The sequence below is a fragment of the Bos indicus genome, chromosome 25 (assembly GCF_029378745.1).
Source record: "Bos indicus isolate NIAB-ARS_2022 breed Sahiwal x Tharparkar chromosome 25, NIAB-ARS_B.indTharparkar_mat_pri_1.0, whole genome shotgun sequence".
Taxonomy (NCBI): domain Eukaryota; kingdom Metazoa; phylum Chordata; class Mammalia; order Artiodactyla; family Bovidae; genus Bos; species Bos indicus.
Window position 1 is genome coordinate 4,847,351 of NC_091784.1, and position 26,776 is coordinate 4,874,126.

A 26,776-nucleotide genomic window follows, 5' to 3' on the forward strand; every position below is an offset into this window, starting at 1 on the left:
GACGGATGCCGAAATTACCATCAGTTCAGTTCAGTTCAGTCGCTCAGTCGTGTCCGACTCTTTGTGACCCCATGAATCGCAGCACGCCAGGCCTCCCTGTTCATCACCAACTCCCAGAGTTCACTCAGACTCAAATCCATCGAGTCAGTGATGCCATCCAGCCATCTCATCCTCTGTCGTCCCCTTCTCCTCCTGCCCCTAATCCCTCCCAGCATCAGAGTCTTTTCCAATGAGTCAGCTCTTTGCATGAGGTGGCCAAAGTACTGGAGTTTCAGCTTCAGCATCATTCCCTCCAAAGAAATCCCAGGGCTGATCTCCTTCAGAATGGACTGGTTGGATCTCCTTGCAGTCCAAGGGACTCTCAAGAGTCTTCTCCAATACCACAGTTCAAAAGAATCAATTCTTTGGTGCTCAGCCTTCTTCACAGTCCAACTCTCACATCCATACATGACCACTGGAAAAACCATAGCCTTGACTAGACGGACCTTTGTTGGCAAAGTAGTCTCTGCTTTTGAATATGCTATCTAGGTTGGTCATAACTTTTCCTTCCAAGGAGTAAGCGTCTTTTAATTTCATGGCTGCAGTCACCATCTGCCGTGATTCTGGGGCCCAAAAAAATAAAGTCTGCCACTGTTTCCCCATCTATTTCCCATGAAGTGATGGCACCAGATGCCATGATCTTCGTTTTCTGAATGTTGAGCTTTAAGCCAGCTTTTTCACTCTCCACTTTGACTTTCATCAAGAGGCTTTTTGGTTCCTCTTCACTTTCTGCCATAAGGAGGGTGACAATATACAGCCTTGATGTACTCCTTTTCCTATTTGGACCCAGTCTGTTGTTCCATGTCCAGTTCTAACTATTGCTTCCTGACCTGCATACAAATTTCTCAAGAGGCAGGTCAGGTGGTCTGGTATTCCCATCTCCTTCAGAATTTTCCACAGTTTATTGTGATCCACACAGTCAAAGGCTTTGGCATAATCAATAAAGCAGAAATAGGTGTTTTTCTGGAACTCTCTGCTTTTTCTGTGACCCAGCGGATGTTGGCAATTTGATCTCTGGTTCCTCTGCTTTTTCTAAAACCAGCTTGAACATCAGGAAGTTCACAGTTCACGTATTGCTGAAGCCTGGCTTCGAGAATTTTGAGCATTACTTTACTAGCATGTGAGATGAGTGCAATTGTGCGGTAGTTTGAGCATTCTTTGGCATTGCCTCTCTTTGGGATTGGAATGAAAACTGACCTTTTCCAGTCCTGTGGCCACTGCTGAGTTTTCCAAATGTGCTGGCATATTGAGTGCAGCACTTTCACAGCATCATCTTTCAGGATTTGAAATAGCTCAACTGGAATTCCTTCACCTCCACTAGCTTTGTTTGTAGTGATACTTTCTAAGGCCCACTTGACTTCACATTCCAGGATGTCTGGCTGTAGGTGAGTGATCACACCATCGTGATTATCTTGGTCGTGAAGATCTTTTTTGTACAGTTCTGTGTATTCTTGCCACCTCTTCTTAATATCTTCTGCTTCTGTTAGGTCCATACCATTTCTGTCCTTTATTAAGCCCTTCTTTGCATGAAATGTTCCCTTGGTATCTCTAATTTTCTTGAAAAGATCTCTAGTCTTTCCCATTCTGTTGTTTTCCTCTATTTCTTTCCAAATTGATCGCTGAGGAAGGCTTTCTAATCTCTCCTTGCTATTCTTTGGAACTCTGCATTCAGATGCTTATATCTTTCCTTTTCTCCTTTGCTTTTCGCTTCTCTTCTTTTCACAGCTATTTGTAAGGCCTCCCCAGACAGCCATTTTGCTTTTTTGCATTTCTTTTCCATGGGGATGGTCTTGATCCCTGTCTCCTGTACAATGTCATGAACCTCATTCCATAGTTCATCAGGCACTCTATCTATCAGATCTAGTCCCTTAAATCTATTTCTCACTTCCACTGTATAATCATAAGGGATTTGATTTAGGTCATACCTGAATGGTCTAGTGGTTTTCCCTACTTTCTTCAATTTAAGTCTGAATTTGGCAATAAGGAGTTCATGATCTGATCCACAGTCAGCTCCCGGTCTTGTTTTTGCTGACTGTATAGAGCTTCTCCATCTTTGGCTGCAAAGAACATAATCAATCTGATTTCAGTGTTGACCATCTGGTGATGTCCATGGGTGTTTGCTATGACCAGTGCATTTTCTTGGCAAAACTCTATTAGTCTTTGCCCTGCTTCATTCCGTATTCCAAGGCCAAATTTGCCTGTTACTCCAGGTGTTTCTTGACTTCCTACTTTTGCATTCCAGTCCCCTATAATGAAAAGGACATCTTTCTTGGGTGTTAGTCTAAAAGGTCTTGTAGCCTGGTGTTATCTACATAAATCCATCCCATAATTGCAGATTTTTTTTCCTTCACTGAAACTTTGCTTGTTGCTCTAATTGAACAACAATAAACTCAATATTTATGTAAAGCAACAGAATGGGAAAGACCAGAGATCTTTTCAAGAAAATTAGAGATACCAAGGGAATATTTCATGCAAAGATGGGCTCAATAAAGGACAGAAATGGTATGGACCTAACAGAAGCAGAAGATATTAAGAAGAGGTGGCAAGAATACACAGAACTGTACAAAAAAGATCTTCACGACCAAGATAATCACGATGGTGTGATCACTCACCTAGAGCCAGACATCCTGGAATGTGAAGTCCAGTGGGCCTTAGAAAGTATCACTACGAACAAAGCTAGTGGAGGTGATGGAATTCCAGTTGAGCTATTTCAAATCCTGAAAGATGATGCTGTGAAAGTGCCGCACTCAATATGCCAGCACATTTGGAAAACTCAGCAGTGGCCACAGGACTGGAAAAGGTCAGTTTTCATTCCAATCCCAAAGAGAGGCAATGCCAAAGAATGCTCAAACTACCGCACAATTGCACTCATCTCACACGCTAGTAAAGTAGTGCTCAAAATTCTCCAAGCCAGGCTTCAGCAATATGTGAACCATGAACTTCCTGATGTTCAAGCTGGTTTTAGAAAAGGCAGAGGAACCAGAGATCAAATTGCCAACATCTGCTGGATCACGGAAAAAGCAAGAGAGTTCCAGAAAAAACATCTATTTCTGCTTTATTGACTATGCCAAAGCCTTTGACTGTGTGGATCACAATAAACTGTGGAAAATTCTGAAGGAGATGGGAATACCAGACCACCTGATCTGCCTCTTGAGAAATTTGTATGCAGGTCAGGAAGTAACAGTTAGAACTGGACATGGAACAACAGACTGGTTCCAAATAGGAAAAGGAGTACGTCAAGGCTGTATATTGTCACCCTGCTTATTTAATTTATATGCAGAGTACATCATGAGAAATGCTGGACTGGAAGAAGCACAAGCTGGAATCAAGATTGCCGGGAGAAATAGCAATAACCTCAGATATGCAGATGACACCACCCTATGGCAGAAAGTGAAGAGGAACTAAAAAGCCTCTTGATGAAAGTGAAAGTGGAGAGTGAAAAAGTTGGCTTAAAGCTCAACATTCAGAAAACAAAGATCATGGCATCCGATCCCATCACTTCATGGGAAATAGATGGGGAAACAGTGGCAGACTTTATTTTTAGGGGCTCCAAAATCACTGCAGATGGTGATTGCAGCCATGAAATTAAAAGATGCTTACTCCTTGGAAGGAAAGTTATGACCAACCTAGATAGCATATTCAAAAGCAGAGACATTACTTTGCCAACAAATGTTCGTCTAGTCAAGGCTCTGGTTTTTCAAGTGGTCATGTATGGATGTGAGAGTTGGACTGTGAGGAAGGCAGAGCGCCGAAGAATTGATGCTTTTGAACTGTGGTGTTGGAGAAGACTCTCGAGAGTCCCTTGGACTGCAAGGAGATCCAACCAGTCCATTCTGAAGGAGATCAGCCCTGGGATTTCTTTGGAAGGAATGATGGTAAAGCTGAAACTCCAGTACTTTGGCCACTTCATGCAAAGAGTTGACTCATTGGAAAAGACTCTGATGCTGGGAGGGATTGGGGGAAGGAGGAGAAGGGGACGACGGAGGATGAGATGGCTGGATGGTGTCACTGACTCGATGGACGTGAGTCTGGGTGAACTCCGGGAGTTGGTGATGGACAGGGAGGCCTGGCGTGCTGTGATTCATGGGGTCACAAAGAGTCGGACACGACTGAGCGACTGAACTGAACTGAACATAAACTCATGGCCAGGGTCACAGCAGGCATCATTAATTGGCCAGGTGAGGGGATCCTATCTAGTGATTATCAATAGTGACCTGGATCTGACTATAATTTTTCTTTTCTTTTAAAGTCAACCAGTCTTTTCTCAGGGTCAACCAGTTAGCGCCTTGGAGTAGAGAAATTCACCAGGGTAACCCAGAACTAGACACAGGTAATTGGCCACAAACCCAACAACTGGATTGTTTCTAAAACTAGCATGGGATCAGGCCTATGATAGAAAAGCATTTGATTTATATGCAAAGGTCCAAGAAGTCAAAAAAACATTTTAAATGATCATACTAGTCAGGTCCAGCATCTTGGGCAAGCTGTCTTATCTCTGATGTCATCTTCTCGTCCTGGGTATTGCAGTTTCTCCTCTGTTTGAGCATCGTTTTAAGGTGACATCAAGTCAGCTGTCCTCTCTATAGACCAGTCCACTGTAGGGGCCTTTGAAAGTGGGAATTAGTCTGAGTCAATTTCCCTTCAATTTCACTGTGCATGAGCTAGTTAAGAGTACCTGATAAAAAGGTCCTTCCATCCAGGTTAGAGACAGTTCCTTAAACTATGTCCTTCTTCAGTCCTGGTTGCAGCTCATGAGACATCTGATCTTTATGCAAAGACAGATTACTGAGGTAAGTTTCAGAAACAAACTTAGGGTGTTCTTTAGGAATTCAATTAAATTTTACATTAATATCACATTACAGCAAAGAACTATCCAGGAAATGAGTCTTACTAGATACAGACCTCCATTAACAAACAGATTTAACATTTATCAAAACATCTTTTTCTCCCTAAAGTTACCCTCATTTTTATCAAATATAACCAAATTAAGGCTAGTTTGTTTGCAAAATAGTTATGCTCTCAAAAATTTGGCCTAACCTGGTTTACATAACCAATTGATCGTAGACTTTTTACTTTGCTGTTAAAGTCTCAGACTAAACTTTTAAAATAAAACCTTTCAGGACTGGGAAAGTCATGCCAAAAGCTTATTATAGATTTCACCTAACAAAAGTAGGTGAATTCTTCCGTTTTCAATGTCTTAAAAATTCCTTGAGATTTCTGTACCTGTTAGTGAGATAACTTCCGTAACTCATCTGATAAAATTACTAGAAAGCAAGAGTGTCCAATCTCTGGAGGAGTCGGATAGAAAATATAATTGTTATTTGCTTGTAACATCTGATTTTACCAAATTCTTGTCATAATTAGTTTGAAGGGAAGGTTTTCCCTACTCCCCCAAAACACAGATTCAAACCTGTGATTTTTTCAGATAGAAACCATAAAAGTTAAATGCATATTCGCTGGTTCATTCAGTCCTTTTGTTAACTTTTGTGAAGTCATCAGGCTTCTCATTAGAATTCTAGGACGTATCAGAATGTTAGGAACTCCATATAATGTCTAGGATATCTATATTAGTAAAATTTACCATACATTATAACCTGCGAGGATTTATCACTCATTTGATAATATTTCCCATGTAATTTAACTAACCAAATAAACAATTCGTTTAATACCTCTATATGGGATGTTTCAGGGGTGCTCTGAAGTACCACAAAATTAACTAGAGATCAAAAGAACTTCAACAGAATTTGATTTAGGAAGTTTTGTCAAAAAAATCAATCAAAAGGGTTTAGAACATTTGGTCAGATTCAGTCAATGCTGATGGGTATATCATTTAGCTTGCTGAGATGTCACAATAGGTGTATATACCAAGGCTCAAGAGCTAGTGAAAGTCGACTCCGTCATACTGGACCTAGTTGGCTCTAACCAGTTTTCCTATGGCTGTGTCATTCCTAACAAAATCCATTTATCCAACTAATTATGATCCAATTTTAGAAAATCCTGATCATGTATAACTCTTTTCAGTATTTTCATACCTTCTACTGAAGACACATCTTAGTTTCCCTAAAGTATTTTCCACAATGAGGTACATTTCTTGTTGACAAATTTGTATCAGAATAGTCTTCTTTGACCTCTAAACCTATAGTAAGCTCCAGTACTTTGGCCACCTGATGTGAAGAACTGACTCACTGGAAAAGACCCTGATGCCAGGAAAGATTGAAGGCAGGAGGAGAAGGGGACAACAGAGGATGAAGCGATTGAATGGTGTCACCGACTCAATGGACATGAGTTTGAGCAAGCTCCAGGAGTTGGTGATGGACAAGGAAGCCTGGCATGCTGCAGTCCATGAGGCTGCAAAGATTCGGACATGACTGAGCAACTAAACTAACTGAAACCTAGGTACAACAGAAATATTATACATATTGATGGATGTCTATGTTACCAGGTATTAATTTAATACTGAATATTTCCCACTTCATGAGAACCTGGAATTCATTTAGTTTATTTTAGAATTATCTGATTTGTAAGCTGCTTACTTTTATTTAAGTCAATTAAATAGAGCTCATTTACAAATTAATCTCAAAAATGTTATCCAGAAACAAAGACATGCCAAGACATACACATATTCAGACAGATACAAGGCAAGATCTAGGTTCATTTTCTAAACTTAGTCATGAATTATACATTAAGATATAAAATTCACTAATTTATAAATAACAGTTGGAATATATAAATTTTAAAAAGACTTCTTCCCATTTTTCCTCAGTCTCAGGAGTTAGAGATGGTCTAGATAAGTGTTCCTGAGAACCCTGGTCTCAAGACACAGGGAAAGAAAATCAAGTTCTAACAAAATGGCAGCAGGTCTAAACCAAATGGTAGCCACACAAAGCAAAATGGGCATCACAAATCAGAACACAGAACATAAAACACACACGTAGACCTGGAAGTTCTCATAAAACACTCCCTTAAATACAAGATTACAGTTTCTAAGAAAACCTCCTATAGAGACACAGAACTTCAGATCCAAGTACTAACAGAGTAAATGAAACTACCTCAGGTCTTCAAAGATTTCAAAGGGAGGAAAGGAAGCCAGGTTGAAAGAAGAGTGGGGAGGAGGTGGGAGAGAAGGGCCAAAGGGGTGGCCTTATAGATGTCTCTTGCCACCTGCAGATACCCAGGCCTTACGGGGTTTTACCCTGGGCTTCCAGAGAAGGGGGGACTGGAGCTCGGCCTTAACAGAAACCAGACGGGAGTTTACCCTGGGCTTCCAGAGAAGGGGGGACTGGAGCTCATCCTTAACAGAAACCAGAACAGAACAGAACCAGAATTCGAGTTCTCTGCCAAGAGGAGGTGATCAGTCTCCAATCCTCAGCTCACGTTGCGGCCCTTCGACCAGATTCCTGCTTCCAGGACCAGGGGCCTAGAAAAAAAAAAGTAGTATAGGAAGGATTAAGGAGAGGAAAGGGAGCAAAGGGGAGAAAGGTCAGTAAAGTCTCTTGTTCCTTAACCCGTCAGGGCACTCTGGCCAGTTGTCCATGTCAAGAGCAGAGCAGAGACAAAAAGGTCCCAGTTGCGGCCGCTGGGTCTGGTCCATCGGCAGGCAAGCTGGTCCCTGAGTACCCCAAGTGGTCAGGATGTCAGCTGCAGCAAAGGAGTCCCGTCCAGAGTCGCTATTTGTTACAGGAAGAGAAACCCCTTCCAAGGCCCAAAAGTCGGCTCTTGTGTAACACTTGGAAATGAATTGTCCGAGGAGACACTCCTGCTGACAAAGCAAGAGACTTGATCGGGAAGGGGCGCCCGGGCGGAGAACAAGAGAGTAAGGGAAGCCAGGATAGACTGCACTGCCTTGGGGCTCGCAGTCTCGGGTTTTATGGTGATGTAATTAGTTTCCGGGTTGTCTTCGGCCAGTTGTTCTGACTCAGGGTCCTTTCTTGTGGCACACGCCTTGTTCAGCCAAGATGGATGCCAGTGAGATGGATTCTGAGAGGTGGTTGGACATGTGGTGTCACTTTTTGACCTTTCCCGAACTCTCCCAGTTGGTGGTGGCTTATTAGTTTCCTGTTCCTTACCAGGACCTCCTGTCCTAAAACAACTCATGCAAATAGGAACTATGGTGCCTGACCACGGTGGGCAGTTTCAGTCAGTGTGCTTCCCCTGCCAAGCTGGGAAGCTCCCTGCCCGGGGATTTCAATCACTTTTGTCCCAACAGGCTGGGCTTAGGGAGCCCCAGGGCTCCTCAGCATGCACCCCCACCCAGTTCGGAGCTGAGAGTGGACTGGGACCATGGGCCCCACTGTCCTGCTCTTCTAGAGGCAGGCCGACGGCAGCAACCTTGGATTCCAGTGCTCAGCCGGTGGCAGAACGATGGGGCTGGCATGCCTGCAGGGGAGGATTCGCCCTGTGGTGCCAGGGCTCAGCTGAGCCCCCAGAGGCCGGCGCCAGTCGAGCCTGGAGCTGGCGGCGGGAATCCCGCAGGGCGGCGCTACCGGGGGCGCTGGGGGAAGCCCCGGCACAAAGTGATCTTGGGACTTCTTCCCTCTTAGGGCGGGTAGGCTGAGCCTGGACTCCGCGGGCGCCGCCCCCGCGCCGGGGACCCGGCGTCCGCGCTCCATTCGGGTGAGCTCGGGCCGTCGGGCCTCTGGGGCCCTTGGTCCGCTCGGGCCGTGGGCGGGGCACGCTCTGGGCGCGCGGCTATTGGGTGGTGGCTAGGGCGCGCGCCGCCGCTCCCCCGCGCACGCTCCTTGCGCCTCGCAACGACGCGCCGGGGCGCCGCTACGGCTGTGCCGCGACGCGCGCCGGCGATTGGCGGAGGGGCGGGGGCCGGGGCGCGGCTGCCCGCGGATTGGCCGCGCCGAGCGGGGGCGGGCCGCGCACGCACTTATGGGGCGGTGTCCGGCCGCGGGCGCTGGTGCCAAGATGTCGGCGGCGGCGGTCCCGGAGCTGAAGCGGATCAGTCGGGTGGAAGCGATGCGCCTGGGCCCCGGCTGGAGCCACTCGTGCCACGCCATGCTGTACGCCGCGAACCCGGGTCAGCTCTTCGGCCGCATCCCCATGCGCTTCTCGGTGCTGGTGAGGACGCGGGCGTGCGGGCGGCCAGGGAACGGGGCACCGCCGCTCGGACCCGCGCCCGTGACCCGGCGCTCCGTTGCAGATGCAGATGCGCTTCGACGGGCTGCTGGGCTTCCCCGGGGGCTTCGTGGACCGGCGTTTCTGGTCGCTGGAGGACGGACTGAACCGGGTGCTGGGCCTGGGCCTGGGCTGCCTCCGCCTCACGGAGGCTGACTACTTGAGCTCGCACCTGACCGAGGGCCCGCACCGCGTCGTGGCGCACCTGTACGCGCGGCAGCTGACGCTGGAGCAGCTGCATGCCGTGGAGATCAGCGCGGTGCACTCGCGGGACCATGGCCTGGAGGTGGGGCCGCCGCCCGGGCCCCGGGCCCCGCCCCCCGCCCCGGGGTTTGGCTCTGGCCCCGCGGAAGGCACCGATGGGTAACACGTCTCCCTGAGGGTTCCCTGGCCGGGCTGGGAGGGTGACGCTGTCTCAGCTTCGGGGTGGGGAGAGGGACCAGGGGCCGGGTAGGGTGGGAGGCGGGCCGGGGCGCCCTCGGGGCTGTGTTCCATCTGCCTTGCTGCCTGCCATTGCCAATCCTGGGAGTGGGGGCGTGGGATCGGTGGGAGGCTGGGAAGGGGCGGTGCCTGCTCCGGGGGGTGTGAACTGCAGAGTACAGAGGTCTGGGTTCTCGTGGTGGGGGCACGACGACTCTAGTTGTGGGTTTCATCGCCTAGAAGGCCTGGGAGTGACACTTGGGGTGTTCAGGATTCATCAGGTGGAAGAGGGAGCATGGGGTCTGGACTGGGGGCTTCCCGCCAGGGACTGAGGGCTGGGATTTGGGGACGGGGTACGTGCATGGGGGCGGGGGTTGAAACTCGCTGGGGGAAGGGAGGGGCTGCACTTTCCCGAGGGAGCCGGTTGCCCCCCACCCGTGCCGGGGCCTCACATTATGTCCTGGGCAACCTGGCTGCTCTGTCCCCAGCCTAGTGGCTCACCAGCTCCTCCTGCAACGGCCCTGCCGTCCCCAGACTCCTGGTCCCAACCCTAGTCTCCTGTCCACAGGTACTGGGACTTGTCCGTGTCCCTCTGTACACCCAGAAGGACCGAGTCGGGGGCTTTCCCAACTTCCTGAGCAACGCCTTCATCAGTACGGCCAAGTACCAGCTCCTGTTCGCCCTCAAGGTGCTCAACATGATGCCAGAGGAGAAGCTGGCTGAGGCTCTGGCCGCTGCCACAGAGAAGCAGAAGAAAGCCCTGGAGAAGCTGCTCCCGTCTTCCTCCTGAGGTGCTCCTGTGCCCTTTTGCCCCTGCCCCCTGCCCGCCCCCCCCCCCCCCCGCCCTTTCCCAGCTCTCTCTGCCTGTGGGCTGTGTTCCTGCGGGCATGTCTTCTAGCATGTGCTACGTTTGCCCCACCTGACTGGGGAAGTGGGCATCTTGTCACTTCCAATGCCCTGAGCAGTTACTGGGGGGTGGCCTGGGCACACCCATGCTGAGGCTCACTCCACACATCTCACTGTGGACTGGGGGGGAGCCCAGGGGCTGTCTGACCGCCCATGGGTGCATGCACAGGGCCCTGGAGAAGCTGGTTTGTTCTCAGGGCACTTTTGTTCTTGAGGAGGCTACCGCTAGGTTGACTTTTTCCTGCATCCTGCCCTGAGCCAGCCCTAGCCTGAGCTAGGAGGTGACACTGTGAATTCTGGTTGTTAGCTTTACTTGTGAGTTTTCAGAGCAGCTGTACCTCCTCGGGTTTGGTCCCTGTGGACAGGCAGGGCCGTGGGGCCCAGGTGTAGAGGAGCTGCTGGAGGGACAGGGAGGCCGTGTGTTCTTTGGTTCTGGCTGCAGGTCTGGGGTAGACGCAGGAGGTGTCCCTTCCCTGCTTCCCAGGGACTGAGCCTGAGTGGGGCTCTGGGCCCTTCAGCGTGGAGCCCAGGCTGCCTGCCCCTCCCAGGCAGGTTGCGGCCACCTCCCTGTGGTTACTGTGGCCCTGCCTGCCGTGGACGCTGGGCCGTGAGCCTGATCCGGTGGTTTCTCCATGGAAACGGACAGGCCTTCCTCCTCTCTCCCGGTCTGGGTGGCTCTGCTCTGGCCTGCTTTGAGAGCCTCCCCTCTGTTGGCAGCACGCTATGCGGGCGCCCCCAGGAGACGGTCCGGCAGCACCAGCTGAGCGTGCAGTGACAACAGCGGAGCCCCCGGGGCAGGAGGGTCACCACTGGCGGTCTCCTAGGTACGGGAAGACTTCTCAGTGAAGCTGACAGTTTCCGTGGTACCGGCCTGGCTGGTAAGGACAGCAGGTTCCTGGCCCTGCCTGGGCACCCGCCTTGGAGCCTTGGTGCAGCGCTGGCACGTGTGGGCAGGAGCACTGGCTCCGTAATAAAACACCTGAACCTCATTCCTCTGATTTTCTGGGGCGCGCTTCACTCGCTAGGTAGCTCTGTCAGGAGGGGCTCTGCACAGGTGGTCCTGCCGCAGGGCCAGGGATGGGGCAGCGGAGGTCACCCGGGCGCTGCCCTCCCCTCACTGTGCCTCATCAGCCAGGACCACAGGCCAGCACCGAACCCGCACCACCGGAGTGTAAGTTTTATTTTCCCACAAATGACCTACGCTGCCTAGGGCCCCAGGCCACCCCACCTGGGCAAACCTCAGCGTGGCCTGGGGACGCTCCCCGCGGCCCTGCCGGCTCCGGGCTTCAGCCGGGGTCTGACGAGATGACAAGAGACCCCATCCTGCCTCGCTGCCCTGCACTGGCCCTGGCCTGCCCGCCTGCTGCTGCTGCTCCTCTGGCCGCCGCAGCTGCCTGCTCGCTGCCCTCCTGTCCTCGGGCACACAGCTTCAGGGTGGATCAGTCACCCCACGTCCGGTTCTGAGAAGGGAAAAGGCAGACTGGAGGGGGCTCCCTTAGCCGCCCCGCCGACCCTGCTCTCTGGGCCTGTGGCTGCTGGACACTCACCATCCCCTGGCTACGGCTCCCGCCAGCTCTCCTTCCCGCTCAGCGCCTGCAGCTTCTCCAGGCTCTGCGTCACCGAGCACAGGACTCGCCCTGAGGACAGGAGCGCACAGTCATGGCTTCACAAGCTGGGGCGTAGGCAGGGTGGACCTCATGGCTAGTGGGCTGCAGACCCTGGACTCACCCATCTCCTGGACTCGCTCCTCCAGGGCTCCCGACAGCTCCGGGAGGCTCAAGGCCTGTAAGGAGGCCTGCCAGCCTTTGGGGTCTGTGGAGCAGAGAGCCAGGTGGGCATGGGTTCTGGGCACCCTGAACCACTGCAACAGGACTGGCCCTCTAGAGCCACATGTCCCCGTGGCGTGTCAGTGTGTTCTCTGCCCGCTTGTGAAGCAGAGTGCTGCCGGCCAGTAGGGGCCTGGCCCCAGGGCTGAGTGTGCCAGGGCCCGGCCTGCTGGGCTGTGGCATCTTGGACAGTGCCGGCAGCCAAGGCCTCCCAGGAGAGACCGAGAGGACGTGGGTGTGGAGCACGAGGGGACCGGGGAGGCGTCCCCATGACAAGTGCAGAGACAGGCGGCGAGACCCGGCCTGGGAGGTGTCCCACCCTCATCCGCCTGCCCCACAGCCGGGACACCGCCCTCCTTACCTGCTGCAGGGAGGCCTGGGCACAGGGGGGCCTCACGCAGGAACTCGTCCCGCCTCACTCGGGCTGACAGCTCGGCCTGACAGGCTCTGCCGGACAGGACACCAAGCAGCGGTGAGGGGCGAGGCCAGGGGATCTCCTCTGAGCCTCCGCCAGGGATGCCCACAGGGGCCCCTCTGCTGCCTGTGGGGAGGGACGGCCTAGGGTGGCAGCTACTCCAGGAGGCCCTGAAAACCACCCACTGGTGGGAAATTCAGAGGAGACAGAGACAGAGCCTGGCACTGGCCGGGGGCAGCCGGACACCCACTCACCGCAGCTGGTCCAGGACAAGCGCGGCGTCCTGGGCAAGGGCCCGGGCCTCCTGCAGCTGCGCACGCACATCCTTGCGGGCACTGTCCTGCTCCAAGAGGCAGCTCTCCACCACGGCCCGCAGCTCCTGCTCCTGGGACACCAGGCCCCGCATGGCCTCCACCTCCTCGCAGCGCTGCGGCGGGCGGGAGAGCGCCTCAGGCTGGGTTCCCCGCCCTGGCCTCCACGCCTGTGTCCGCCCCACCCAGTCTGGGGGCCCATCGCCTTCAGCCCTGCCCCAGCCCTACGGTGTGCCTCATGTGCCCGCCCTTCTGGGCGCCCCCTCCTGCCCCCAAGCTGTCATGGGCCCGGCTGCTGCTCTCTGCTGCCCCCTGCCCCACCCTCACCTTGTGCAGCTGGATGGCAAGCTCCTGCATCTCGGCCTCCAGCCGGTCGGCGTAGGCCAGCTCCAGGGCATCACTGGGGGGGCGGGCGCTGCTGTGCCAGCGGGCGATGGCGGACGTCATCTTCCTCTTGGGCCCAAACAACCTGCATCAGGGAGGACGCCGCTCAGCACCTGCCGTGCACAGAGGCCCTGCGGGCCATCCTGCCGACCGTCCGCTGCAGAGGCCCAGCCTTGAAGGGGCGGGGAGCCCCCAGGATCCTGGGGGGAGGACCTAAGTGTCCCAGGGAGTCGTGACCCCTCGCCCTGCCCGGCTCTTACAGCACGGGGAGCCGGGCTGCTCAGATGCTCTCAGGGGCGAGGTGGGAAGTGTCTGGTGTCCTGAGCACAGCGGTGTCCGCTGGGCCAGCTCGGGCCTCGGGACCCAGGCCGCCGGCATCCGAGCCAGGAGCGGCTGCTGGAGTGGACGGAGGGCAGCTGACGGCAGGGAGAAGCCGGCTTCCGGATAGGGTGACCCCACCCCGCCGCTGGGAGCCGCAACCTCAGCTGGCCACAGAGGCCCACACTCACGTGATGCCAATTTCCTTCAGGTCGCTCTCGGTGAGGGTCAGGAAGATGCGGAGGTCCACATCCTGCTCCTCAAACACCTGCAAGTACTTGAGACAGCCGATCTGCTCCAGCAGCGTGGCGAGGTCCTGGGGGTGAGCAGGCCGCGTCAGGATGGGCGGCCCTGAAGACGTGGGCGGGACAAGGACCACCCTGCATGCGGGGCCACCGTCCTCCCGCTCAGCACCCGGCCCGTCCTGAGCCTGCTGACCCCCAGGCGTGGCAGGGAGCCCAGGCCGTCCGCTCTGTGTCCTCAGCCGCGTCCTCAGGGCGTCCAGGGACACGGTCAGCCCATCAGTGTTCAGGCCAGCCTCGTCAGTTCAGCGGGAAGCACAGCCCTGCAGGCTGCGGCAGTGGCCCTCAGTCTCTGCCACCCGGGGCTGTCCCCACGTCCCCTGTGCTCTGGCGGGAGGCTTTGCAGGATGTCGCGTCCCTGGTTCACATGTCGCCCCATGTTTTCTGGGCCCCGCGGACACTGATGAGAAATACACTGTTAAACCGTCCGGAGGTCCCCGTGTCTGTGCTGAGCCACTAGGCTCTTGCTCCAGGACTGTTTCTGACACTGATGGTGATGTGTCCAGGTCACACATCGATGTGGCTGGAGTTTAACCAACTTAGAGTTGATTTGGCTTCTTGGATGTACAGATGTGTTTTTTGATCAAACTGGGAAGATCTGGCTTTTCCCAGGAAGGATGGCCCCGATGCTCTGCTGGGACCAGTGCACGGCTTCTACCTGGCTCATTCTGTTTGGCCCCAGTGCCGCCTGTCTGCTTCTCGTCTGTGGTGTCGAAACCCAGCCTCCCCGGCATCGCTGAGGTCCGGGCCGCAAGTACCAATGCCTGGTGTTTGATTCACGAGTGCTTGGATCACAAAACCAAAGCGTCCAGGGTCTCAGAGATTATTTTTTCTTCACTCGCACCCCTGCAGCTGTAGCCTTCCTGCAGGGTTTCTTCTGCGGCGGCCCCAGTGACCCTCAGTGGACAGTCCTGAGTGTCACCTTGTCTCTGCCTCTCGTGCAGCTTGTCCCTGTCACCTGACATCAGTGCTGATGCTGGTCCAGCGTTTCTCCTCCCCAGGCTCAGGGAGGCTGAGAGAAGCATGGAAACCAGGGAGCAAGACAGGAACCTCCGTAGAGGCGAGAGATACCTGGCCCCTCTCCCCAGCGAGAACCCTCCCAGCCTGAATAGTTTTCTAGGTCGTGTGGAGAATCCCGCCCCACCCTTCTCAACAGTGCCAGCCCACAGTAAGTACCAATAAATGCCTCAGCAATCCAAGAGCACCTGCGACTTTACCTGGGGTCCTGAATACGGGGGCCTGTCAGTCTGGGGGCTCGCTCCCGGGGCACAGGACGTCACGGCGCTGGGAGCCCACTGGCTGTCATTGCTGCTGTAACGGTTCTTGGTCTTCACATAACTTTTAGTTTGTTTGCGAACCGAGCTTCTCCGCACGTGATCCGAATCCTGGGTGAGAGGTGTGTGTTTACAGTGGCTCTGGGCTGGCCCCTCCAGGCCCCACTCCCCGCTCCGCCGCCAGTGTCTGGCCCCTTTACCAAAGCCCCGCCTGCCACCGCGGCCCCACGGAGCTCCAGGTGCCTCTGAGACAGCCTGCCAGCCCCGCTCACCTGGCTGAGCCATCAGGCGCCCCCACAACGCTGGGCAAGGAGGGGAGGGGAGGGCAGGGCAGGGTCACCTCGTTGCTCTCCAGGGAGGCCTCGCTGCTGAGTCCCGGGGCCCGGGCCAGGCCCTCGCTGCTGCTGCTCCGCGCAACAGGGTTGGCAGAGAAGGCCTGCTCCTCTGAGGGAGGGGAGATGAGGGCGCCTGACCACAGGCCTGGCCGTGGCAACGCCCAGCCTAGCCCAGCCCCCGCCCTCCCTGCCTCCGTGCTGACTGCTTGGGCCACACGCCCTCTGTGCACAGCAGGGCTCGTCTGCTTATTCTCAGGGAGACCCAGGCGTCACGCAGAGCGGGCAGCGCAGGAGCACGCACACACTCCCGAGGACTCGCCACTTCAGGGGTGAGACCTGTCTGCACCGACCCCCAGACCTGCTCAGAGACTGTGGCCCCAAGCCACACTCCTCAGGAGCGCCCTCCCTCTCCCCCGCCCTGCCGGCTAGGGAAGCGCACCTCGGCTGCTGCTGCTGCTGCTCTCCACATCCCGCTCGTTGATGGGCGAGGTGACGTCCCTGTAGCACAGGCCGCCCCCCTCCAGGGGGTGCTCGTCGCTGCTGTTGAAGCTGACGTAGCCCCGCGGAGGCACCTGCTCTGTGGGCAGAACGGGGCACGTAAACCCCCCGCACATGAAAGGCAGGAGGCATTTTTCCTCCCGCACGCGACCACCTCCTCCTTGGGGCCTCGGGGAGGGGAGCCCCAGGACGGCACTGTCCACTTGCTGCCGCGACCTGGACAAGCCACGCCATCGACAGGCTCCAAGGGGTCCCCGACAAGTGTGTGCCCAACGGGCGCATGACCACCTCTCCCTCCAGCCACACTGACGCCTTGCCAAGAGGAGGAGCCCGTAAGCTGTGTTTACAGATTGCTGGGCCAAAGAACTGTGCCGCAAAGCGTTCCTGTAGCTGGAAACACACACCCCTGGCCAAACGACCTGGCTGAGCAGGAAGCTGAGGAGCTCTGGCTAAATGTTAACAGCGAGCTGGTGAAGTATAACTTGTGAGTGTATCTGCCTGTGAGAAAACAAGGGGGAGAGGCGAGACACAAACCCAAGCATTTAACCCCTACTTTGCCCCTCTCTGCTCTTCACTGGTGGCTCAGCTGGTAAAGAACCCACCTGCAATGCAGGAGACCTGGGTTCGATCCCTGGGTTGGGAAGATCCCCTGGAGAACTCCATGTACTGTATAGTCCATAGGGTCACAAAGAGTCGGACACGACAGCGACTCTCACCTCACTTCCCCCTCCCCCACAGGAAGTGTGTGTGTGTGCACGAGAGCGCCTGGCTGGTGGGACCAGGGGTAACTTAATTCCTTTTTATACCTTTATCATTCAAAAATGTTTTTTAACTGCTGGGGAAGAGAATATACGTGCTTATAAAAAGTTAAACTATCACACAGTGTAAGACGAAAAGCAATCTCCTGAAAGGCCACAGCTAAGAGACTGGGGGGCGCTCCCTCCCACCGTCAACCCCACCCCACCCCACCCCCACCACAGTGCAGGCGGGACAGGTGGCCTGGGCGCCCCCGAAGGAACAGACCTCATCCCAGGGTCCTGTGCTCCCAGCCGCCAGGACTACCGCCCACACCCTCGCCTGAGGCACGAGCTCTTGGTCAACCCCCGGCCCTGGGAGGAGGCAGGCCTCAAGCTTCCAGCCAGCGCCAGGACCCCTACCCAAGGGTCTGAGAAGGGAATCAAGTCCTCATGTGGTCTCTTGGCTGGGATGGTCTCCTGGCTGGGATGGTCTCCTAGCTGGGAGGGAGTTCCCAGGGTGGCCTGGTCACTGATGAGCAAGACACCACACCTAAATCTGGTCACATGGCCAGACCAGCACAAGAGTGTCAACCCTGATGTGCCCCGAGAACTCAGCATCCGTGCTCCTCACGAGCACTGTGCGTGACACTCAGGAGCAGACACTCTGACAAAGCTCGGGGGACCTGGACACTGGGGTCTGAGGCTCTGGCCCACCATGTGCGTTTACCTTCTGACAGTTCTCACCCCCTCGAGACCCGCCCCCTTGAGGAACAGACCTAAGCTCAGCGACACTTGTCCAGGAGAGAGAGTTCTATTTGTAATTCTACCCGACAGAAAGGAAGTTTAAAGGACAGCCCGAAGAGCCAGCCGGGGCCTGGCATGCCTCCATCCCTGTGACCCATTCTGAGTCCTCAAGCGGCTGCCCCCACCCGGCTTCCCGGGGCCCCCATGTCGTGAGCCTGAGCGCTCATTCTCTGGGATGGGATCCCGGACTCCAGGGCCGTGGGGCGCTCACCGTAGCAAGGCTGCTGCACCCGGCCCCCAAGTCCGATGGCTGTGATGCGGGCCAGGGCTCGCGGCCCCTCGTGGATGCTGAGCCCCTTCTTGCGGCAGGGCCTCTGTCGCTGAGGGACAGGGCCACACTCGTCTGAAGAGCTCAGATCTTCGTATTTTTCTGTGGGTCAAACACCAAGATTCAGACAGCCTGATCAGTGATGGACTAAATTAATCTTCATAATGAGCTGGAAGAAAAATCATCGTAACTGACTTTCCTAAATTAAGCAAAGTGTTCCCGGGCTGTCACCTGTAAGAAATGCCATAGTGGGCGGGTCCAGTGCTCGGGGGGCCACAGGGATGTAGGGGGAAGGGGTCACAAGACCGCTGAGCATCACGGGGGTCCAGCCCATCCTCCTCTCAAGTGTGTATTCTCAACCTCAACAATGTACTGGGAAACAACGGCCACGTGAGGGCTCATGTGCTGTTTCACTGAATTTTTCAAATCACCACCCATCTGAGCCGAAGAGCTCAGTGTGCCCACAGTCGTCAGCACTTTATAGCTTTTCATCATTTCCCAAACATCGTGATGCTTAGAGGGCACAATTCAGCAGCTTATTGGTAAAGGCTCCCGTTGGGGAGGGTCTCACTCTGGAGCCGGAGGACTGGGGCAGAGACAGAAGCCCCTGGTGACCACCGCATCCCCGGGCCATGTGTGCTGTCTAGACAGGAGGGGAGCAGCTCACCGAGCCGTGAACTGCAGGCCCAGCCGGCCACTGCCTGAGCGCCCCCAAGCTGGGGCAGTGGCTCTGAATGGATCCATGCCGCCAGGAGGACGCTGGGGCCGTCCAAGCAGAGGGCGAAGGAGCCACAAAACGTGAATGTTCAGGGAGGGGAGCCAAGGCAACGGTGGCTGCACGACGCTGAGCTGCCGCAGCCCCGTCCTTCAATGGAAGAGACAGAACCAGGCGAAGCCCACGCCCCAGCGCGGTCCAGAGGGCAGGGAGGAGCCGGCAGCCACTCCCTGAGTGCAGGGGCCCAGCACACCCCATTCACTGCACAGAGACTAGTGGGTCTTCAAGAAAACCACACAAGAGAAACGAGGGCAAAGGCCAGGCCTGGAGAGGGTCCCAGGAGAGTCCTTCAAGGACCACGTGGGACCAACGCTACATACACCATTCTAGGGCACAGAAAGGAAGGGGAGCTTCCAGTTCTGCTTATGAAGCAAATTCAATACTGAGACCTAGAGCTGGTAAAGACAGAACAAAAGAATCACAGAGCAGTATCAGTTATGAATACCCGCACAGAATTAAAAAGATACTTGCAAAACCACATTAAGAAAATAAGGGACTTCTCTGGTGGTCCAGTGGCTAAGACTCTGTCCCCCCAATGCAGGGGGCCCAGGTTTGATCCCTGGTCAGGGAACTAGGTCCCACATGCCGCAAATAAGACTGGGCGCAGCCAAATAAAAATAATTTTAAAACATTATAATATGCCAAGTAGGATTTATGCCAAGAATGTAAAGTTGATTCACTTTTAGAAAATTCATTAATATGCTGTGCTAACAGGTCTAAGGAGAAAATTCACAATCATCTCCACAGATGTTAAAAAAAAGACCTTTGACAAAATTTGGCACGTATAAAGACATTCAAGAATTTAGGAAATGATGGATACTTTCCTAACATGATGACATATATGCAAATTTTACTCTGCAAGCCAGCGTATTACCTAACGTTGCATTTCTGCTAAGATTAGGGCCAAAGTGAAAGTCCACTCACTACCTCCACCTCATTCAACAGGGAACTAGAGGCGTGAGTTGAGTGTGATGAAAGCCTAGAAATCAGAGGTATAAGAACCACGGGAAAAAGTAGTAATTTTTTTCTCTATGTGCAGGTTTTATGGTAGTGTACCCGGAAAAAACACTAGAGAATCAATAAATAAAACCATGATAAACTCCCAACAATGACAGAATCCAGTCAGGCAGCAGAACTCAGCACGGTGGACAGACAGCGACCTCCTTCCTCTGTCTAAGCAGTTCTAGGCGATACGACGCTGATGAACTTGACACATGACTAAAGCATCTGCATGGCAACAAACGCCACAGCAAAGTCAAGGAACAAAACCAGAGCCACCCCGTCTGAGCTGCCCTCCTCCCGCCTGCCCACCCATCCTCAGCTGGGCGGTCCCTCGTGCCTCAGCCTAGGGGAAGAAGGGGCGCCAGCAGAGGCTGGGCTACAGACACAGGTACCTGGGCTCCGGTAGAGGCTCTTGGGCAGAGAAGGTGAGTGGGCATCGATCAGTCCCACGATCTTCATGTGTCCGTACTGCTTGGCCAGCATCCGGGCTGTGGCTCCACTGTGGTCTCTCGTGTCCACTTTGACTCCCTGGAACAGTTTGCAGAAGGAGAGTTAGGAGCCTCACCCACAGAGCAGCCCCACTCCCGGCTGCAGACTCTGGAGAAGGTTGAGACGAGCGAGCCCCATCCACACGCACCACACCGCACTGAGTGACAGAGTCATCGCAGAAACAAGCACATATTTATATATATAAATCTTTAAAATGTGTAAAACAAGCCTGCACACAGCACGTGAGGAGACTATAAAGTCAGGGGAGCGTGGTTACCTCTGGATCCATGGGGGTTATATTGGTGTTACCGTTCTGTCTGTTTAAAGCGCTTCACTGTTCACAGTGGTTCTCACTGCCGTGAACAGGGTTCAGGGTGGTACGACCTGCTCTCTGCATAGCAGTCTGGCCGCATGCAAGTGAAGGCTGTCCTTAGGCTACATCCAAAACTCCTGCTTGCAGTACCCAACTGTACAGACGTGGTCGCACATGTGTGTGATGCATGTGCGCAGACCTCCTGCAGGGCACTGAGTGACGGCAGACACGACCTGATGCCATCTGCAGGCCAGGGTTGGAGAACCTAATTCAACCCGACAAGGGAGCACTACGCTGCCACGCACGAGAGGAGAGAGCTTTATGTCCACTGGTGAAGAACAAGCTAGGACAATCCAGTTTAAAATAAACAAGCTGGGGAGCAGCCGTGGGGAGAGCATGGAGACTGAGGCGGAGGCAGAGGCAGGCTCATGTGCGCCTTCTGTCTCGTCCAGATTTTTACATGTGCAGGTACTGTCCCCAAATTCTTTTTCAGAAAGAGCATGTTAACATTTTATGATGCAAAAAGTCCCAGGGATTTCCCTGGTGGTCCAGCGGCTAAGACTCCATGCTCCCAATGCAGGGACCCCACCTGGTTCGATCCCTAGTCAGGGAACTAAGATCCCACATGGCCCAACTAAGACCCAGCACAGATTAATAAATAAATAAAATCACACACACACACACACACACACAAACATATACATATATAAAAGAGCAACCCATTCCAGTATTTTTGCCTGGAGAATCCCATGAACAGAGGAGCCTAGTAGGCTACAGTCCATGGGGGTCACAAAGAGTCGGACATAACTGAGCATGACAACAGGCAGGAAACCAGTACAACATTGTAAAGCAGTTATCCTCCAATTAAAAATACATTTTTAAAAAAATTTATAAAAACAGAAACACAGCATACAGAAATAACTGCATGCATGCTAAAGCTGTGTGTGCCAAGATATTTCCTGGAGCACTGCCTGTAATTGCATAGTGTTGGAAACCTCAATTCTACTAATAAGGAACTGATTTAACTAACTATGGCATGGATACCGTATGGAATACCATAAAAGAGCACAATGTCTATGTGACGTTAAGTTATTTTTCAGAAGCTGCAGAGCAAACATGCAGTAGAATCCCACTTCGTTCAATGGATAAAGCCATGTGTCTGCAGGTGTCTACAGACGTCGTCTTTTATCAACCCAGTGGGCATCCTGAGGAACAGGGGTGGCCTCCTGATTCTGTACAAATTTTGTAAGTGATAGGATGATGAGTGCTATTCACTGTTTTAAAATTTTTTCCACACTTTTCAAATAACAGTATTTTTGAAGTTATTATAAGAATAGGTTTCTATACTGACTCATGACTGTACCCCTAATGCCTAAAGTGGCACTCAGCACTGGGTATCCACAGACACTCAGTGAAAAATGTGCTGAATAAACGGATGCAGAGCCGTTATTTCTGTGTAGGAGAAAGTTCTCCTGCAGTTTATAGTTCGGTGATAAGATGCTTCAGCTGCTGTGATGGAATTACAAGCTAATAAACAGGGTCACTCACATGATTCAGAAAATACTGCACGATGATCTCATGGCCGGCGGCCGCAGCTTCCATCAGCGGAGTGAATCCATACACCGGCTCCCTGCATGGGGACCTCGGTCAGACAAAACCTCGGCGACAGTGACACCTTCCCCCACTGCCCAGCCTGGAGGGCTCCCTTGGCTTCTACCCCCAGCGCTAGTCTTTTGTTCCAAAGACAATCCACCTGCCATCTCTGCTCCTTCACAGCTGTTTCCACTTGCTGTGATCTGAACCTCCACTTAACCACAGCAAAAAGCAGCTGTCACCCCTCACTGCTCACAGATAGTGAGCACCTCCTCTCCACCTCTCCAGATACCCCACCTTGCAGATCAAGACCCTACAGGAACCCTCCCGGGACTCCAGGACTAAGAACCGACGCTGCCCTCACCATATGTAGCTGGTGCTTGCTTACGCTTAACTCGGAGCTGACCTGCACCAGGCGCATGCTCACCTCTTCAGAGCGCCCCTGGCTCTGACTAGTGTCGCCCTGTCTAGGAGACAGGAAGCGAGCCAACCACTGGTTTTCATGTTCGGAGACACAGAGCTTTCAGGTTTTAGCATCACTGAAGTCAGAATGTCAATAAACGAGTTGCAATTTAATGAGAAGCCTTTTTTTTCTTACTTAATGGGCTGGAAACCTACAGTGTGTGACCCCGGCTGACACTAGCCAGGATGTGCAGAGTCAGGTGGATGCTGGGTTGAAAGAGGATTATCACGGTGACACGCTTTAGACAGCACCACTACTTCCAGCTTAAAAAACTCAAGAGTGCTTTCGAAGTATCACTTCATACGTGTATGTGGAATGATATATACATATACACATACAGAAAACAAGAAAGAGAAAGGGACTGGCATTTAACACGTCAGTTAAGTGTCACTCACTGTTAGGCCCCTGGCATATGATGGGACGTGTAAATCTTCTAACAACGCCGTGACATAGGCCCTACCATCCTCTTTTCAGATAAAGAAAACAAGGCACACAGAGCTCAAAGTGCTGCACCGAGTGTCACCCAACAGATAGGTGAGAAAGCCAGGAGGCTCCCTGTGCCTCTGCCCTGGGCAGCACTGTCCCCACCAGCCCAGGTCTTGAGCCTGTCACACCGAGGCAGGGGCTCCCGCACTCTGGCCTCTAGCTACCTCGCCAGCTGCCCTCCTCAAAGTCAGACCTGACCACCCGACTCCCACAGCTGCTGAAGACCTGGTAATGACCTCACGTTGGCGTTCGCTCCACTGTCCAAAAGGAACTTGACCATCTGCTGGTGCCCAGCACTGGTGCAGTGGAAGAGGGCAGTCCAGCCCTGAATGTCTTTCATTTCCAGCTCAGCACCTTGCTTTAAGAGAACAGAGAATGCCTGTTAAGGCCACGTCTCCTCCGCACAGGGCGGGCACCCTCTAGGCCATCACACTGAAAGAATCGAAGTGATTACCCAGGCGCGCTGCAGTGGTTCCCTCTCTGCCGAGCGGCCTGAGGCCCTCGCAGCTCACCTGGAGAAGAAAATAGGCGATGCTCTCGTTGCCACAGCTGGAAGCCAGCATCAGTGGAGTCTGCCCTTCCGGGGTCGGCACATTCACACTGACCCCCGCCTCGAGCAGGAGGTGCACGATGGTATCGTGTCCAATGTAGGAGGCATACATCAGCGGGGTCCAGCCACCACCGTTCTTCTTATTCAAATCTAACTCTCTCCTAAACAAATGCAAGACATGCTAGACACGCCAGGCATTGCACATGTGGGATTTACCAAACCCAGTGGCCAGGCCAGGCCAAGAGAAAGAGTGGGGAGTGCTGGCAGGAAGCAGAGTCAACTGCCACCCAGGACATCACAGGGTTCCGGGGTGACTCCACTTTCTGGACCATTGCCTCTGCACGCTACCTTGAGTTTGCCTCCATGCTCCAACTTCTTGTTCTCATCTGTGCCCTCTTCCTACCCCAAAGTCAGCTCTTCCTTCCTCCCACCAGCCACAGAGACAGTCCTCGACCAGGGGAGGTTCTGCCCCCAAAGGACGGTTGGCAAAGCCTAGAGACATTTTTTGACTGTCATAACTGTGAAGGGAAAGGCTACTGGCGTCCAGGGGTGGAGGGAGGCCGGGCGTGCTGCTCTGCATCTGCTGCTGCTGCTAAGTCACTTCAGTCGTGTCCAACTGTGTGCGACCCCATAGACAGAAGCCTACCAGGCTCCTCCGTCCCTGGGATTCTCCAGGCAAGAACACTGGAGTGGGTTGCCATTTCCTTCTCCAATGCATGAAAGTGAAAAGTGAAAGTGAAGTCGCTCAGTCATGTCCGACTCTCAGCGACCCCTCCATGGACTGCAGCCCACCAGGCTGCTCCGTTCATGGGATTTTCCAGGCAAGAGTACTGGAGTGGGGTGCCATTGCCTTCTGTGGCTCTGTATCTGGAGGTGCACAAAACACCCCACAGAGCAAAGGAGGAGCTGGCCCAGCTTGTCAGCAACGCTGAAATCAGGACACTACTGATTGTACACCACTATTCAAAACTGCCTTCCTCACTGGTGCCCAGCATAAACCATCCCTGACAACCGCCTGAGAGAACAGTTTATCTGACATGAAGTGAAGTCACTCAGTCGTGTCTGACTTTTTGTGACCCCATGGACTGTAGCCTACCAGGCTCCTCTCTGTCCATGGGATTTTTCAGGCAAGAATACTAGAGTGGGTTACCATTTCCTTCTCCAGGAGATCTTCCCCAACCCAGGGAGTGAACCTGGGTCTCCCACATTGTAGGCAGACAATTTACCATCTGAGCCACCAGTGAAGTCCATAATCTACCCATGGGTTAAATGTCTACAGCTGTGGGCCAGGCCTCACTAGTCTCCTGATGACTCCACCTGGGCCATGGTGCTCAAACATCCAAGAGGAAGGAATGCCTCCCAAGACCTCTTACCGCTGCACACACTCCTTCACCACCTCGTACTGGCCAATGGAAGCCGCTGTGTGAAGATCCAGGGGGACAGCTAGCTCCTCCCGGCCGACCTGCGTGCCCAGCCCGTGCCACATGGACAAGCTGCGGTTCAGCAGCTCTGGCTCACTGGCTTCATCGCTGAGCTCCGACATCGCTGTGGAGGGGGATGCTGGGGTCGGTTAGGTCTTTCCTTCCTGGTAGTTCCAGGGGATGAAACGCGATGGTCACACTCCTGCCGCAGCAGACTGCCGCCCACAGCAGCTGAACGATCCTGGCCGCCAAACCTGAACAAGAATCCAAATCAGCTGAGTGTCAGTTCTGCGCTCCTTTCAGAACACCCCTTCAGCCTTCTTTGGGGGTGTCTCTTCTACTCCAAATGCCTCCTCCAGGGTAGGACCCACATTCTCTTTTATTGGAGGCTCGCTCAGTTAGTAAAGAATCCACCTTAATGCAGGAGACCCCGGTTTGATTCCTGGGTCAGGAAGATGAGCTGGAGAAGGGATAGGCTACCCACTCCAGTATTCTTAGGCTTCCCTTGTGGGTCAGCCGGTAAAAAAATCCGTCCGCGGTGCGGGAGACCTGGGTTCAGAAAATCCCCTGGAGAAGAAAAGGCTACTTACTCCAGTATTCTGGCCTAGAGAATTCCATGGACAGTCCATGAGGTCTGTCAGACCCCATGAGTCAGACACGATTGAGCGACTTTCACTTTCAACTGTCTGAAACCGGGCACAACGCTGAGGGTCTATCAGAATCATGGAACGAGAACGCGGATGCCCAGGGACCGTAAAGCTGCTTTATCACCCTGCTCCATGCCAGACGCTCTAAAACAACCGGGTATTCCTTAGGAACAAAGTCATATCCAGGTATATATCACGTATACTTGTCGAAAATCTTTTGCTTATCGTTTCTAGAATTTATCTCCAGGAAGTAGCACTGGGAATGAGATCTTTTAATTTTCCTTCCACCTTTGCGTTCTGTCCGTTTGGTAAAATGCTAAGTATCTGTTACTTTTAAAGCACACCAAAGTAGTAAATAACAACAACAAATGACGTTGGTGGTGACCGTCACGCCCACAGGGAGGTCTGTAAAAGCCCGAGGGCACCGCGTCCTGCCCCGGGGCGTGGGCCTTCCGCTGCCTCCAGACATCCCCACCTCGTTCTCCGGCCCCAGGGAGGGTAACCTAGGGAACTACCCAAGCGCCGACGCCTCCTCCCAGTAACCTTACCCCACACGTGGCTTTCCGTCCCGGCTCCTCAGCTGCGAAGAGGACGCTCTGAGCTGTAAACTCCGCGGCGAACCAGCGGCAGGGCTGGGACGCCCCGCGAACGGGCAGCAGGTGCGAGCACCAGGCAGGGGCCGGGCCGCCGCGGAGCCTCCCCGCGCTGGGCCTCGGGCCCCGGGCAGCCCTGGACCGACGCTCGCCGCCGCGCTCCCTCGGCCGCGCCCGCTCGGGTTCCCTACGCGCCGGTCGCCGCCACAGCGCGCGGACCCAGCGGCCCGCTCCCGCCCCGGAAGTGGTTGCGGGAGGCGCGGAGCACGCCGGGACGCTCGCGGGTGCCCCTCGGCCTCTCCCGGCGCTGTGGATTTCTCGTCCGTCCCGCACCCGGACCTTCCGGTCAGCTAGCCCGGCTTGCTGTGTGACGCCCGCAGCAGCCAATGAGCAGGGGGAGTCCGCCTTGCTCCGCCCCTCCGCTGGCCAGGGGAACAAATCGTGTTTCAGGAGCGGCAGGACGCGCTAAGTCCCGAAAGACGAG

The 26,776-nt window shown here is 54.1% G+C and overlaps 2 protein-coding genes across 7 annotated transcripts; one reads left to right on the forward strand and one right to left on the reverse strand.

Annotated features, from left to right (window-relative positions):
• Positions 1 to 6,518: 6,518 nt before the first annotated feature.
• On the reverse strand, positions 6,519 to 26,511 carry ANKS3 (ankyrin repeat and sterile alpha motif domain containing 3). Of its 6 annotated transcripts, none has more exons than XM_070779584.1 (17): positions 26,248 to 26,511; positions 25,005 to 25,306; positions 23,594 to 23,792; positions 23,318 to 23,439; positions 22,088 to 22,169; positions 20,130 to 20,265; positions 17,904 to 18,062; positions 16,093 to 16,230; positions 15,659 to 15,762; positions 15,262 to 15,429; positions 13,934 to 14,058; positions 13,368 to 13,509; positions 12,984 to 13,156; positions 12,676 to 12,761; positions 12,217 to 12,300; positions 12,036 to 12,125; positions 6,519 to 7,456 (listed from the first exon to the last, which is right to left on the reverse strand). In XM_070779584.1, exons 2-16 carry the CDS (start codon positions 25,172 to 25,174, stop codon positions 12,046 to 12,048), a joined length of 1,968 nt encoding a protein of 655 aa, XP_070635685.1. In that variant the 5' UTR covers positions 25,175 to 25,306; positions 26,248 to 26,511; the 3' UTR covers positions 6,519 to 7,456; positions 12,036 to 12,045. The 6 variants fall into 6 exon arrangements, with proteins under 6 accessions (XP_070635685.1, XP_019843423.2, XP_019843422.2 ...); XM_019987864.2 differs by lacking the exon at positions 6,519 to 7,456 and adding an exon at positions 11,651 to 11,948; XM_019987863.2 differs by lacking the exon at positions 6,519 to 7,456 and adding an exon at positions 11,651 to 11,968.
• NUDT16L1 (nudix hydrolase 16 like 1) lies at positions 8,915 to 11,477 on the forward strand. Its single transcript, XM_019987867.1, has 4 exons — positions 8,915 to 9,105; positions 9,188 to 9,448; positions 10,151 to 10,373; positions 11,206 to 11,477. Exons 1-3 carry the CDS (start codon positions 8,917 to 8,919, stop codon positions 10,370 to 10,372), a joined length of 672 nt encoding a protein of 223 aa, XP_019843426.1. The 5' UTR covers positions 8,915 to 8,916; the 3' UTR covers position 10,373; positions 11,206 to 11,477.
• Positions 26,512 to 26,776: the final 265 nt, after the last annotated feature.

What these genes read in the sequence shown, in the direction of transcription:
- ANKS3 (XM_070779584.1), bottom strand. Translation starts at nt 25,174, where the DNA reads ATGTCGGAGCTCAGCGATGAAGCCAGTGAGCCAGAGCTGCTGAACCGC. An exon ending in TCGCCTATTTTCTTCTCCAG is followed by an intron (nt 23,440 to 23,593) that starts GTGAGCTGCGAG and finishes GTTCTCTTAAAG; the next exon opens with CAAGGTGCTGAGCTGGAAAT. An exon ending in GAGCCTCTACCGGAGCCCAG is followed by an intron (nt 18,063 to 20,129) that starts GTACCTGTGTCT and finishes TTTGACCCACAG; the next exon opens with AAAAATACGAAGATCTGAGC.
- NUDT16L1 (XM_019987867.1), top strand. Translation starts at nt 8,917, where the DNA reads ATGGGGCGGTGTCCGGCCGCGGGCGCTGGTGCCAAGATGTCGGCGGCG. An exon ending in CCATGCGCTTCTCGGTGCTG is followed by an intron (nt 9,106 to 9,187) that starts GTGAGGACGCGG and finishes GCTCCGTTGCAG; the next exon opens with ATGCAGATGCGCTTCGACGG. An exon ending in CGCGGGACCATGGCCTGGAG is followed by an intron (nt 9,449 to 10,150) that starts GTGGGGCCGCCG and finishes TCCTGTCCACAG; the next exon opens with GTACTGGGACTTGTCCGTGT.